At 36.9% G+C, this 13,636-nt stretch overlaps 2 protein-coding genes across 3 annotated transcripts; both read right to left on the bottom strand.

Moving 5' to 3' along the window:
• On the bottom strand, positions 795-1,289 carry LOC109946674. The gene has a single exon (XM_020555196.1). It carries the CDS (start codon positions 1,287-1,289, stop codon positions 795-797), a length of 495 nt encoding a protein of 164 aa, XP_020410785.1.
• LOC18792856 (protein NLP9) lies at positions 2,875-10,398 on the bottom strand. 2 transcript variants are annotated; one of them, XM_020566009.1, is made up of 6 exons: positions 9,770-10,398; positions 8,395-9,597; positions 7,546-7,590; positions 6,642-7,388; positions 5,494-5,614; positions 2,875-4,410 (listed from the first exon to the last, which is right to left on the bottom strand). In XM_020566009.1, the coding sequence occupies exons 2-6, from the start codon at positions 9,352-9,354 to the stop codon at positions 3,404-3,406; spliced, it is 2,880 nt and encodes a 959-aa protein (XP_020421598.1). In that variant the 5' UTR covers positions 9,355-9,597; positions 9,770-10,398; the 3' UTR covers positions 2,875-3,403. The 2 variants fall into 2 exon arrangements, with proteins under 2 accessions (XP_020421598.1, XP_020421601.1); XM_020566012.1 differs by having other exon boundaries at positions 8,395-9,524; positions 9,770-10,388.

Here is a 13,636-nt window from a genome sequence, read left to right as displayed (position 1 = left end):
TCTAAATTTCTATCTGAAACTCTGCAGAAATTCTATCTCACAAACCCTAGCCGCCATATTCTCTCTCTCTCTCTCTCTCTCTCTCTCTCTCTCTCTCTCTCTCTCTCACACACACACACACACAAGGCTCTAGCCACCACACACGGATCCGGTCACCCGGTTCTCACCCTAGAGAAATGTCCATCCTATTGTTAGCTATTATTTTCCTACAGACACTCAACCTAACTTAGGCATCAGAGGGCCTTTGGCCAACACCCCTTGGGTATGGTCTTTTACTCCTTATTGTTTTGCAGGGAGAAAGAGAAGCGAGTAGAAAGACAGAATCTTAGACGAATATTCTCGTGGAACCAAAATCACTCCCACATGGTTGATCAAATCATTTCTTAGATTGTGATGCACTTGCGAAGCACAGACCCTATTATGATGGACCATGTATCTAAGATAGTTTGTTTGTCTCGGTTTATATCATACGTGATAGTTGGCTCAAGCTCATAAGCAAGGCTTGTTCTTCTGGATGTTTGTGGGAAATTATTATCATCATCATCAGATTCTGCATCTAGATCCTCATACTTATCCTCAACAATCATGATGTGCAATATTATGCACGTCATCATGATTGAATGAAGTTGTTCTTTATGCCACATAAGTGCAGGTGCAGGGCCCCTAACAATTGCCCATTGAGCCTGAAGTATTTCGAAGGCTCTTTCGACATCCTTCCTATAAGCCTTTTGTTTTTGGGCAAATAGTCTTTTTTTTAAAGTATTCGGTTGTGAAATCGTCTTAACCAATGTGGCCTAACGAGGGTAGATACCATCAGCCAAGTAATAACCCAGATTGTATTCATTTCCATTGACAACATATTGGATATGAGGAGACACTCCATTGACTACATCATTGATCAAAGGGGAACAAGCTACGACGTTGATATCGTTGTTCAATCCGGTGGCTCCAAAAAATGCATGCCATATCCAAGTGTCATACGAGGCCACTACCTCTAGAACGACAGTTGGCTTATGCTTGTAGCTGGTAAACTGGCATACCCAAGCAGTAAGGCAGTTCTTCCATTCCCAATGCATGCAGTCAAGACTGCCTAACATGCCTGGGAATCCTCTACGACTAACCTTATGCAAGAGCCTGTATAGGTCGGCCGGATTTGGGGAACGGAGGTACCACTGGCCATACCTGGCTTCAATAACGAAACAAAACTTTTGCAAACATTCAAGGGCTGTAAATTCACCCAATCTATAGTACTCATCGGTGGAGTATGCCGAGCATCTATATGTGAGCATTTGAAAAACGGCTGTTAGCTTCTGCTCTGGGGATAGACTTTATCGTCCACAAGCGTCTGTCTTCTGGGTAAAGTATGGCTCATGTACAACAACATCATCCAAGATGTGATAGAAAAACTCTCTTCTCATGCGGAACCGCCTGCAAAAATCCACCAGGGGATAAAGTGGTTTTTCACAGAAGCAGTCTTCCATGAGACTCTTATGATGTTTTTCTCTTTTCCTATTCTTGTATTCACGACCTACAATAGAACCACCATGTTGGGATTGTTGAGCATATTGCTCCAACAAAAACGTATGGTGTTGAACGGCCATTGCAACCCTCTATTGATGAAGGTCATCATCATCAGAATCATCATTGGAGAAATTTTGTATAGCCTTCCTACGTGAATTCATTGTAAGAAGGAGAATGAGATTGAAGAAGATTGTGTGGTCAATTGGGTAGAATAACACTTCTTAAATAGACAAGAGACTGAGATGACCTACATGTTTGAAAATAATTCAATGAAGATAGGAAAAAATAGGAAAAGATACGGAAAGATAAGGGAATCCAATAAAGTGAGATGGACAAAGATGAGCAATGGTTTAGAAGATGATTGAAACAAGACAATAAGAGATGAGAAATGGTTCAAAAAATAATTGAATGAATATAGGGCAAGATAAGGGAATCTAATAAAGTGAGATGGACAAAGATGAGCAATGGTTCAGAATATGATTGAAACAAATCAATAGGAGATGAGAAAGGGTTTAGAAGATAATTGAAGAACACAAGTGGAGGTGGGCGAAAGTTCAGAACATTATTGAATAAGGATAAAGGAATCCAATGAAGTAAAAGTAAAAGTAAAAATGGAAGACGTTATGGCAATGGTTTCAATGAAGGGTTCGAATTATTCCGGGCATACGCAAAAGTAGCAGTTCCAGGGGCTATAATTGGGATGATATGTTGTGACCGCATTGCAACTAATCAAATAAGTTATTTGGTTCCATTGTTTTTAATATAAATCGTGTGCTACTTGTTTTTACTTTCAAAGTCCATGAAATAAAATGTTGTTGCACTTGTTTTTATTTTTAAGTGAAATTCAATTATGTTTTGGAATTTTAATTTTTTTAGGTAAAAATGTTTAGAATATTAAATCACAAAAATAATGTCAAGAAAAATTAACGAGAAAAAAATTTTAGGGATTAATTATTCTTAAACAATTTAATAAAGTTGAGGACTCAAATTATGAGTTTGCAAGGTTGGAAGAAAAAAAATTTTGAGTCTTGAAAATACATGAATGGTTATATTTTGGAGGATGGAAATTTGAATTTAGCCCCAACATGGTTGGAAATGGCCTTAGGGCCAAAAGTGAAATTTTACCGAAACTTCAAGAATACAAAGTGTGATTAATGCCAAAAATAGTCACACATATGATTATAAATAAGCTCTGGAAAGGAGAAAAAATGGTACTAGCTTCATCAAATTTACGAGACATGGTATGTAGTTTAACATGATTTGGAAATTAAAATTTCAAAAAGTACACATTGTTCAAGCGGACATTTTATTTGGGAAAAAAAAAAAATTGTCGTCAACCACGTGCTCGCTAAATTATAAACATTACTTTCTCCTAAGAATGTACTGATTCAAAGATAAACAATTTCAAGTCGTAATTCTATTGTTTTCAAGTTGATACATTTATAGAGACTATACAGACTGGGGATTAAGGCACTCCCCTAACCTTTCTATGACCACATCCACTATGACATATACACAGCTTATTATAACATGCATGGGTTTTATATTATATAGGTCATATCTTCTCTTGGCCTACTTCGGAACTTTTACATTGGCAACCATGCACACCAGAAAGCTGTACTTCTTAACGGACTACCGAAGCAGCCGAGCCAGAAGACAGTGATTTCCATTGTGTGTGTTGAAGTGAACTAATATTGGAAAGGAAATAGGCAAAAGAGACAGATATCCCATGCACCCTCCCCTCTCACCACTATGGAAGTACATGACCTCATATGAAGTAAAACCTCGTATGAAGTAAAACCCATAAAGCTAGTGAAAGAAAGCCTAAAATACTATAGAAGCAGACTCAAAATTTACCCTAGAGTTGAGTAACCTCCATCTGTTATAAGCCCCCTGCCAAGAAACAATTGCTACTGCCAGAACTACCGACACCAAAAGGTGTATCACGTACCATGAACTTCACACTACGTGTCCCAATGTCATCCAATATTTCAAGGCACTCCCGCAAATCTGCATCGCTCACTAGCATCACCCATTCCTCTTCATCGTCCAAATACTTGAGCTGGAATGTCCCATTTTGCAACTTCAGCCTCTTTGCAACCTCTTCATACAGTTGAAAGCACCCAACAGAAGGGTCAAACTTGAACCTGATCGTATCTTCTTTATAAGTAGCTTTCACAATTATTTTTGACCCATTCTCAATGCTGCTTGCGTTCATGTTTGGTTGCTTTTGCTCCTCAAAGCTCTGAGAACTTGATGAGCGCAGAGTTGAACCAGAGCAATTTGTTGAATCCGTCATGCTCGAAGAAGTATGCTGGTTATATTCGACAATCCCATCATCCCCGTCGACTCCCGTGTCCATATCATCAGCAGCAGCCAAGGAGCTTGAGCTTTGGGACACAAAGTGACAGTCAGAATTCTCTAATTTTAGACTGTTCTTGCTGTGACCCCATTTATTTCCTTCTATTGCAATTGGCTTGGAGTCCCTTTGAGGCATAAGAAGAATATTCTGTTTCTTTACCCCTTCCTCGTGAGAAGTTGGAATACAACACCCACCCTCTTCCAACTTAATTGCCAAACTCTCACCAGTATTGCAAGACACTGAAGGTACTGGAACTGGATCTTGGGTAACTAGCTCAGAATTTTGAACAGGCAGGCTCTTCTCAGGGAATAAACGACTTTTCTGAGCATCAAATTCTTGGATGATGGACCCTGTTGCTACAAACCCACCAGTACTTGGGTCATACTTCAATCCTCCCTCAACCCCCTGAACAGAATCAAGCACAGTTTGTATTTTCTTCAATGAACGGTTCACCTTATTTATTTTACGAGATGGCCATCTAGAGATCCCATGTTGTCTGCAGATCCTCTTTAGCGTAGTGGGGCAGACTACCAAAATAAATAAATAAAATTAATTTTAGAAATCATTTCAAATAGATTTGCAAGAATTATACTTAATAATAAAATGATAATTTGCATGACGAGTTGAAAGTAAGGTTTTGCAAATGAATATTACTAAATTTCTCTCAGGTACTTGGCATAGATAGATAAGAGAGGTATAACTGCTTCATATCCAAATACATACATCTTTTTTTTACTAGGATGCAAATATCAATATTAAATACAGATAACATACACCCTGATCAATAGCCAATACTTCATAAACATGAAGATCCTTAGAAATTATAATTTTAACACTTGGTTAGAAATTATAATTTTAACACTTGGAACACTATCAGATAAATATCCAGTTTTCCTAGAGAAATTTAAGATATACATCATATATTAAACCAATTTAGTAAGAGAAAAATTTATATCTATACAAGTAAAAAGACAGGATAAGTTTATGGCATGCATTTTCACTACTGTTTAACTTACCATCAAGCAAGGGGCTTGTAGCTCAAGTGATTATGAGCATTTACCCCTGCACCCAAGGTCCTAGGTTCGATTCCCCCTCCCCCAATATCACTTGTATACAAAAAAACTTGGCATTAAACTATTGTCAAGACTGTTGAGAAAATAATATATATATCTCAGATGAATCTTTTCTAAGAGTGACCTCTCTCTCTCTCTCTCTCTCTCTCTCTCTCTCTCTAATGTTTCATTTATCCATCTCTCTACTGTTTATGGCATGCATTTTCAGTATTGTTCAACCCAATGTTATATCATTAAGTGAAGCACCAGATGAATCTTTTCTATATAGGGTCTGACTAGACATTAGCATATAGGAGATATAAGATTCTAGAAGAAAGCATGAATGAAAGAAACATAGGCTCCATCTGTACCTTATTGCATATAAATTAATAATTATTTAAAAAATTATGTTTTTTAATGAATTCCTAAAGATAAATTCTCAGATGGATTCTAGAATATTTATAATCTGCTTTTATGCTTAGCTATTAAAGTATCAAATCCCACAATAAGTAGATTCATTCTACTTATATATGAGACACAAAAGAGATGAAGTCTCACCCCCAATGCTCTTAGCAGCATCCTTGAGACTTCCAGAGAAGTATTGCTGTAGAACACTCAAGCTCACATTTTTCTCCGCTGTACTTCGCTTTTTCTCCATCTGCCTTCTTGATCCAGGTGCCTACAATGCATATAAGCAGTCATTCCCCCAACTACATTCCCCAGGTGAAGAGCCAGCAGCAAAAGTTTATAATATTGCAACATAACTTTCCAGGTAAGCATAGATAACCCTTGGCAGTGCTTCCATATTTAAGAAAGCATTTGCATGGAGATATTTAATTTCAGATTTCTTTAAGGTGAGCCAGAAGTAAGAGACATAAGGATAATGCGATCATAAATGACCTAGTCTAGAAAGTTCGATCAATCTTATATTTGTATACTCTTCACAGCAACAGTAATAATAATTCCTGTCTGAAAGAGAGTATGATGACGAGGTGTGCCTCAAGGAAGGCTTCCACATAAATGTATTACCTATTATCAGAGTGGAGACTAAACTACACTTACAATGGTCAAGCCAGAATCCCAAACCCTTAAAGGTACCAAAAAGATAATTATCTTCGTATTACACCTTCCAGACTCTCAAGAATTTATTTCAGACAGTAAATTTAAATACAGCAATCTTATTAAAAGGGGGATAACAACCTTATGGTTTCTTGGTTCTACAATGCTTGCGTATTTCAGCCATTGAGAGTTATTTCAAACTACATCCTTAGAATTTTTACAATAAAACTCCAAGCATAAATGGACAGTAAACTTCCTCCTTTCTCTCTTCAACCTTCCTTTTTCAATATATTTTCCAATTTCACCTCTACTAAGACACCAGGTATTCCAAATTTTGTTTATCAGAAATACAATATTCAGGTATCCCAAATCTCAAATCAAGCGTAACTAAAACACAATCACACAAGAAACGCAGACATACAGGACAAAGAAAAGAAAAAATAGCCATATTAACTATCAAACTACACACCAGAGACAGTAAAAACAAACCAACCTCCCCACCCAAGAAACTTGTGCCAGTAACTAACAAAAACACAATGAGACATACAGATATGCCGTCATTGCTTCACATTACAAAAATTATAAAGTTCTCTGAAGAAACTGAGACAGGTGTATTATCTAATAATGTTCTTTTATGAAAGCAATACCTGTTCACGGGGATTCTCTGCTTTGATTCCCCCATTTCTTCTATTAAATACATCGGAGGGCATATTCTCAATTGAATTCAATTCACTATCTGATGATGTTGTCTGAGAATTTCTCTGTTGTGGGCTATTGGGGATCGGCCCTTTCTGAACCCCAGTGTTGGAGCCTTGTACCCCAGCTAATTCTGCATCTGAAACTGTCCTTAAACTCTTACACATTTTCTGCATGGTACCCGAAAGGTTGTTTAACAAAAGTTGCTGTTCTGAGCTCCCCTTCACGTTGACAGGGAGAAAAAACTCTAATATATAGTCATCATCACCAGTGTAGGTGCTCCTTAGCCTGATTGCAACAGCGGCATTCAAACCATACTTGCGTGCATGATGAACGAGTGGATATTCATAAATATCATACACCTTAACATCATGAAGGAAGAAGGGATGATTTGATTGAAGTGCTTTCCCAGCAATTCCTTCCCCTTCCTCAAGATGATGTTCTACACATGCATGCACAAAGCCTTGCATCGTTCTATCATTTACATAACAAGCTGTTTCCTCAATGCATAGAATGGATTTCTCATTTGAATTTGTAATACCCCCTCTGACACGTACTCTTCTAATTTCATCGTCATCACCCTCAGAGTAGCAACAAGGAATCCAGGTCAGAGCCAATGGCAATATATGTGCATGGCAAACAGCTCGTAAGACATCAGTTATTTCAGTTAAAGCAGCTCTTTGGTTCATTGAGAGGCACTGCAAGCAATAGATTACCTTGTAAGAAGTGCAGAAAATTTTAACAAGGAAAACAATACTACAATTTTTGCTTCCTCAAAAAAAAATTTATTTTTCTTTGGGTTGTAATGGAGATAAGATTTTGACAAATGGGCAAGAAACAATATTCTGCTTGTACCTGGGGAAGAAGTCGAGGAGGCACCGTGGTCCTCAAATTCACAGCCTGCAAAAAATTGTCATCAAAATAGATTTCATTGTCATACTTAATATTCACAATAACAATAATACATGTAAAGCATATAGGTCATGCAATTTGTACAGGATCTTGGGAAGCACCCTCACAAGAATTAGTAATGGTGCTGCATCATAAGCATTAAGATACCTGTGCAGAAATCTGGAGGTGTCTTAGGTAGTCTAACAACAATTGACGCAGTTCCAATGGAAAATGAAGTGAAACAAATTCTGCACATTCCTACCCTAGTATTTATTGTTTTGATTAATATAAATACCCATACTAGCATGACGATTAAAATCGAGAGGTATATCAACTTTCCAACTATTGGATAATATTTGGCATCTAAAAATGAAATAAGACGTAAAAACAACATACAGATCCTAAAAACACATTTGGACTCTTATCTAATGCTTCGATATCTTTTCCTGAGAACCTAACACCATGCATGCAATAGAAAGTAAAAAATGGGAACAACTTTTAACCAGAAGTTTTTCCTTCACTCCCCTTAGTGGGTTGAACGGTTTCTATGACCCTTTAGGGAACTTGTGGGAAGATCTTATACCAAATTTTTTTTCCCAACATCTACTAATTTTACAAATTTGAACCTACAAAGTTTGGATAAAGAGGCACAAAACACACACACAAAAAAGAAAAAAAGAAAAAGAAAAAAAAGGATTCGGATCAATCAGTTACATATGGCCCCTGTGTGTATGGATTTACCATTACCAAAGAAGAAGGGAGGCAGAGAGAGAGAAGATTTCTTGTTGCATACACATGGATAGAGAAACTGACCTGTAGTGCATTGCAAACTATTTCCATCTCTGTATCAAAATTGGGTTTCTCTTTTGTACTGACAAGCTCCAACACAGCACAGCATGACATTTCTGAGTCAAAATTGAAAACTGGTAAGGCAATTGATCCACGGACTTGATGATTAACTGCATGATCCACCCGCAGGTACTCAGCCTTATTGTAATAACTAACATCTGAAGTCCACTCTGGAACTTTGGAGACAAATACACGCCCAGGAAGGCCCAGGATAGAACCCTGTTTTTCTTCTGCAGGGAATGTAAACGTCCTTGACACTTCACGATACCCTGCAAGAATATGGTCAAGCAAATAGGGTTGCTCACAAGTGCTTAACAAGTAGTGATCACCATACTTCACGGGAACCCATAATTGCGCCAAAATACCCCCACCAGAAGACTCTTTAAACAACGACAGTGCCTTAAGCATTTTCTCATTAAGTGACAATCCAGGTGGCCTAGAGATCATATATTTCCCCACATCCATGACATTATTCTGTTGAAAAGAACCATTATTTAGCTTGGCAGCCAAGTCATTAGCATCGTGGGAATCAGTTGAAACCCCAAATTGGGGGGTGTCCATTTGCTGAAACACAATTTTGTCTTCACAACTGAAAGAACTTCCCCCCACATTAAAAGTTTCGCCACCTTCGGTCCCAGGCAATGCCTCACCATTCTGTTCTGCAAAGTTCAAGGCGTCCAAAGGCGCATAGGTCACTGATGGACATGATGGCACGCCAAAAGAGGCTGAAATCTGATCCATTGCTGCTGGACTGCACCATCCAGCATAAGTATCAAAATTCATAAGCTCAGAAATGTTATTAAACATATCCTCTGAAATCGAGTTCCTTGTTCCAACATCAAGTGATCCCAAATTCTCCACCTGAGCTCTGGAAGATGCCCAATGATCACTCCCTTTCTCTTTAGGTGAAAAGGGGTATTCCATATTCAGGTTAAAATCCACTTCCAGATAAAATTGACCACTGTTATTGCTCCACCAAATAACTGCTGCTCAAAACAATCCTTCTTCCCCAATCATCTTCCTCTACAGGCAGACCACTTTCAGCGTTCATCATTTAACTGGCCTTCCACTTTCGACAAGCAAATCCAAGAGCTCTAGGACCAAAATAAAAACCCCAATTCAACAACAAAACACTAAAACTCTGTCCACTCAATCAGCAAAGAAAACCTGCACTCCCCACAACACAAAATTACATTTCTCAATTTATCCCCAAATGGAAAAAAGACAATATTATTCAACATTCAATCACTCCCCAACCACAACCACGTGAAATTGAGCTTTAACAATTACTTCACTCAGCTTTCTATAAATAGCAATAAAAGAAATCACAGAAACTGACCTCAAAGCGATAATATCAACTCTGCCGACGCTGAAACCGCCGAAAATTGCTGAAGCAAAACGCCAAAGCTTTCAATCAGCAACAACACAGAAACCCCTTCAGATTCGGCTTTTCTGCTGCTCACAAATATGTGAGGCTCTCTCTATGTGTGTATTTATACCTGTATATGACAAAAACTGCCGAAATAAAGCCAAATTACACTGAAATTCATGAGCAAATCCAGAGCTCCTACTTCAAGACGCAAAATTGCAACTTTCCGAGCATCTACCCAAATTAAATATCCAAAGAAACCTCACGAACGCCCTAGAGAAACTCGGGCAGTCCGTGCTAAATTCCAAGGACTCAAGAGTAAGAGAAAGCGAGTGACTCAGAGAGAGAGACAGAACGAGAAACAGGCCTGAAATACTAAAAAAGGAAACCCTAGGTGGTGTTAGAGGGTGGAGTTAACGGCTTTGAACGGTTGCATCATAGAATTGTTGTTGTTTAGTTACCAAAGATAGAAAGCCTGTGCTTGTTACATAAAAAGGACAGAGAGATTGAAATTGGAAAAGATAGGAGAAAGAAGAAAAGCTTTTTAGAAGTTTTAGCATTGTAAACTGCAGCGTTCACCGTTCGTTCTTATGCCTAATAAATTACTCTTCTTCTGACATGGACAACAAAAGTTTCAAAATCAAGAATCTATTAACTCACCATTTACTAATAATTTTATAAGATACTTTCATTAATTAATTACATTTACAAGTTGACAATTCATTAAGAATGACGATCCTATAATTTTATTTAGAATTTTTATCACAAATGGTCTTTGAGATTCGCAAAATTATCAACTTTGATCCTTTATGTTTTTTTTTTCCTGACATTATTAATTTTTTATGTTGCACACCACACATTAATTTGGTCCCTGCCATTAAGTTTTGTCAAATTTTCTATTAAGTGTCAGTTTGGCATTGCTTATTTAGGGTGATCAGTGATTTTTTAAAAATTTTGAGAAGTCCAACCCGTTTGATAAATTGTGAAAAAATCACTTATTATTAAAAATTGCAGTGAGAGAAAGCTATAAGGGAAAACAGCTAATGAGGTGCTTTCATTTTCTGATTTTGTAGAAATCAGTTTTGAAGAGGTGCTGGGTTTAATGATTATGCGGCAATCATTTTCTAATTACACGTAAAATCAATACCAACAACACTTTTGACAAAAATTTTACCAAACCCCAAACTATTTTCTCTCACAGCAAACCTGACATCGATTATTTTCACAATACAGCAATGCCAAACTGGCCCTAAGTGCCCATTTGGCATTGCTTATTTGGAGTGATAAGTGATTTTTTAAAAATTTTGAGAAGCCCAACCTGTTTGGTAAACTGTGAAAAAATCACTTATTGTTAAAAATTGTTGTGAGGTGCTTTCATGTTATAATTATGCAGGAATCAGTTTCGAAGATGCGCTGGGTTTAATGATTATGCGGCAATCATTTTCTGATTATGCGTAAAATCAAAACCAACAATACTTTTAACAAAAATTTTACCAAACACCAAACTGCTTTCTCTCATAGCTGATTTCTCTCACAGCAAATCTGACAGCGATTATTTTCATAGCACAACAATGCCAATATATGGAGCTCACACATCCAATAATATAGAGCCACATATTTTTAAATAAAAGATAATCATTTAAAACAAAAAATCCATTTTAAAAATTAAGATTAAAACATCAAATTTTAAATTTATTAAATATAAAATAAATAATAATAACAAAACCTACATTCATCCCTCCACCCACACCCCACCCCCACCCCTATCCCCAGCCACAACCAACCCTTCCCCAACCTTATTTTCGAGCTTACCCTCGACCCAACGGCAGCCCCACCTCCCCAACCCACTCTCTGCCTCTCTCTCCCTCCTTTTCCTCTCTCTTCCTCTCTCTCTCTCTCTCTCTCTCTCTCTCTCTCTCTCTCTCTCTTCCCATCATTGGAGGAGCCAATTAAGGCCCACGAGGGTCACTTGACCCTTCTCAACATTTTGAAAATAATATATATATCTATGTTATCCAAGTTGTTTTATAGCTATACTTACTATTGACCTTTCTCACAAATATAAATTGTCCACAATGAACATGAATATGATCTATATATATATTTTTTCATGTCTTCATATGATATTTATATATGTGTGTCATGGATTTTATTTGATTTTCTCATTCTATCTAAAATCAACTTTTGATACTCTTTCATTAAGGTTGCTAGAATTTGGGTTATACTTACTAAGATATTAAATTTGTGATATTGAAATTTAATCATTATAATGAATTCTTATATATATTTTTCTATAAAAACTAAGTTTATTGTAATTTAAAGTTGACCATCCTTGATAGAATTTCTAGCTCTGGCTCTGCCACTGCTTCGCATCCCATTTTCGACATTCTTCGACTTTTAGTGCTCAACCCAACACATTGCGTTCCAATCTTTTGTGAACAAAACCATGCTTGAAGGCTTCAACAACCCAAACTTTGGGTTACCCAATGAGTCTTTGCCCCTTAATAACAAAACCCAATTTTTTGAGAAATTTAATAAACTCATATTAGTAAATATAAAATTATTTCTTACCTAGAACTCAAGTTCATCGTTTTGTAAGTTCACTCGGACTAGAGGGAGAGGGTGGGGTTGGGCGGTGGAGATGGGGGTGATCGGGTTGTGGGCAGGGAAAAAAAATAGAGAGAGGGAAAGCACAAAGAGAGAGGGCAGCGGGGGAGAGAGATAGGGCAGAGGTGGAGAGAGACGGAGCGGAATGAGTTGGATGGGAAGTTGCAGAGGGACCTTCAACTTTTAAAAAAAACTATTTTTTAAAAGCATTTTGTTTAGATTTTAAATATGAAACTATTTTTTAAATAAATTTTTTATTTAGATCCACGTGGTACCACATATGTGCCACGTCATTATTTTAACAGAATGATGAAACCTAACAGTATGACCAAATTGATGTGTGAGTTATAACATAAAGGACCAATAATATCACAAAAAACATAAATGACCAAAGGTGATAATTTCACAAACCTCAATGACCATTTGTGATTTAAAAAAAACTTTTCATTTATTTAGTAACATTATGTGTTTTCACAATGCGAATAACCAAATAGTACGTTAATACGATGCTAATCACTTGTTTTGGCATATTACAACTTTTAATTTCATATTTTGTATCATTCATTATTTTAGTTCTTTATTTAAAAATCATCTTTACAGAAGTTCATCTAAATCGGACTTGCTATAATCATTATTTACCGATAATATTGTGTTCATCTACTTATTTGCTCTCAATTTTATGACCTTTGGGTGCTCCTTTATTTCCCTTGCGTGCTCATTGTTGTTGCAAGGCTATGACTTGTTCCCAAGTTTTGCTTTTATGTGAGTGATTTTTATTATTAAACTTTCAAAACTTTGGTGGTTAATTTAATGTTTTTGTTGTTTCATTTCTAGCCACTCATTATTGAGAATAATCGTCCTTCTAGGAATCCAACTTGAATGCATCAAAAGAGCATATTTACGAGCAATGTCAAGTAACGTTACAGTTCTACTATTAGGATCAATAGCCCCATATATGATATGTCCATGCGTCTGTATGTTTTTCAAGCAATACATAAGGGTCAAGCTCCTCTGAACCGCTTATGACAACAAAATAATTATGAATCACCACCGCCTTTTTCTCCCCCATATATGATAATATCCTTCCACACATGAGGAGAGAGGGAGTGTGGAAGGATATTATCAAGGGAACATGTTTTTATTAGCAAGTTTATTAATTTAGCATGGTTTGGAGTCTATTTTGCATTGATATGGATACAGGTAAGTCGATACGATATAGTACAATACGTC

This window comes from Prunus persica, chromosome G1 (genome assembly GCF_000346465.2).
Source record: "Prunus persica cultivar Lovell chromosome G1, Prunus_persica_NCBIv2, whole genome shotgun sequence".
NCBI lineage: Eukaryota > Viridiplantae > Streptophyta > Magnoliopsida > Rosales > Rosaceae > Prunus > Prunus persica.
This window is presented reverse-complemented; position numbering and strand designations above follow the sequence as displayed.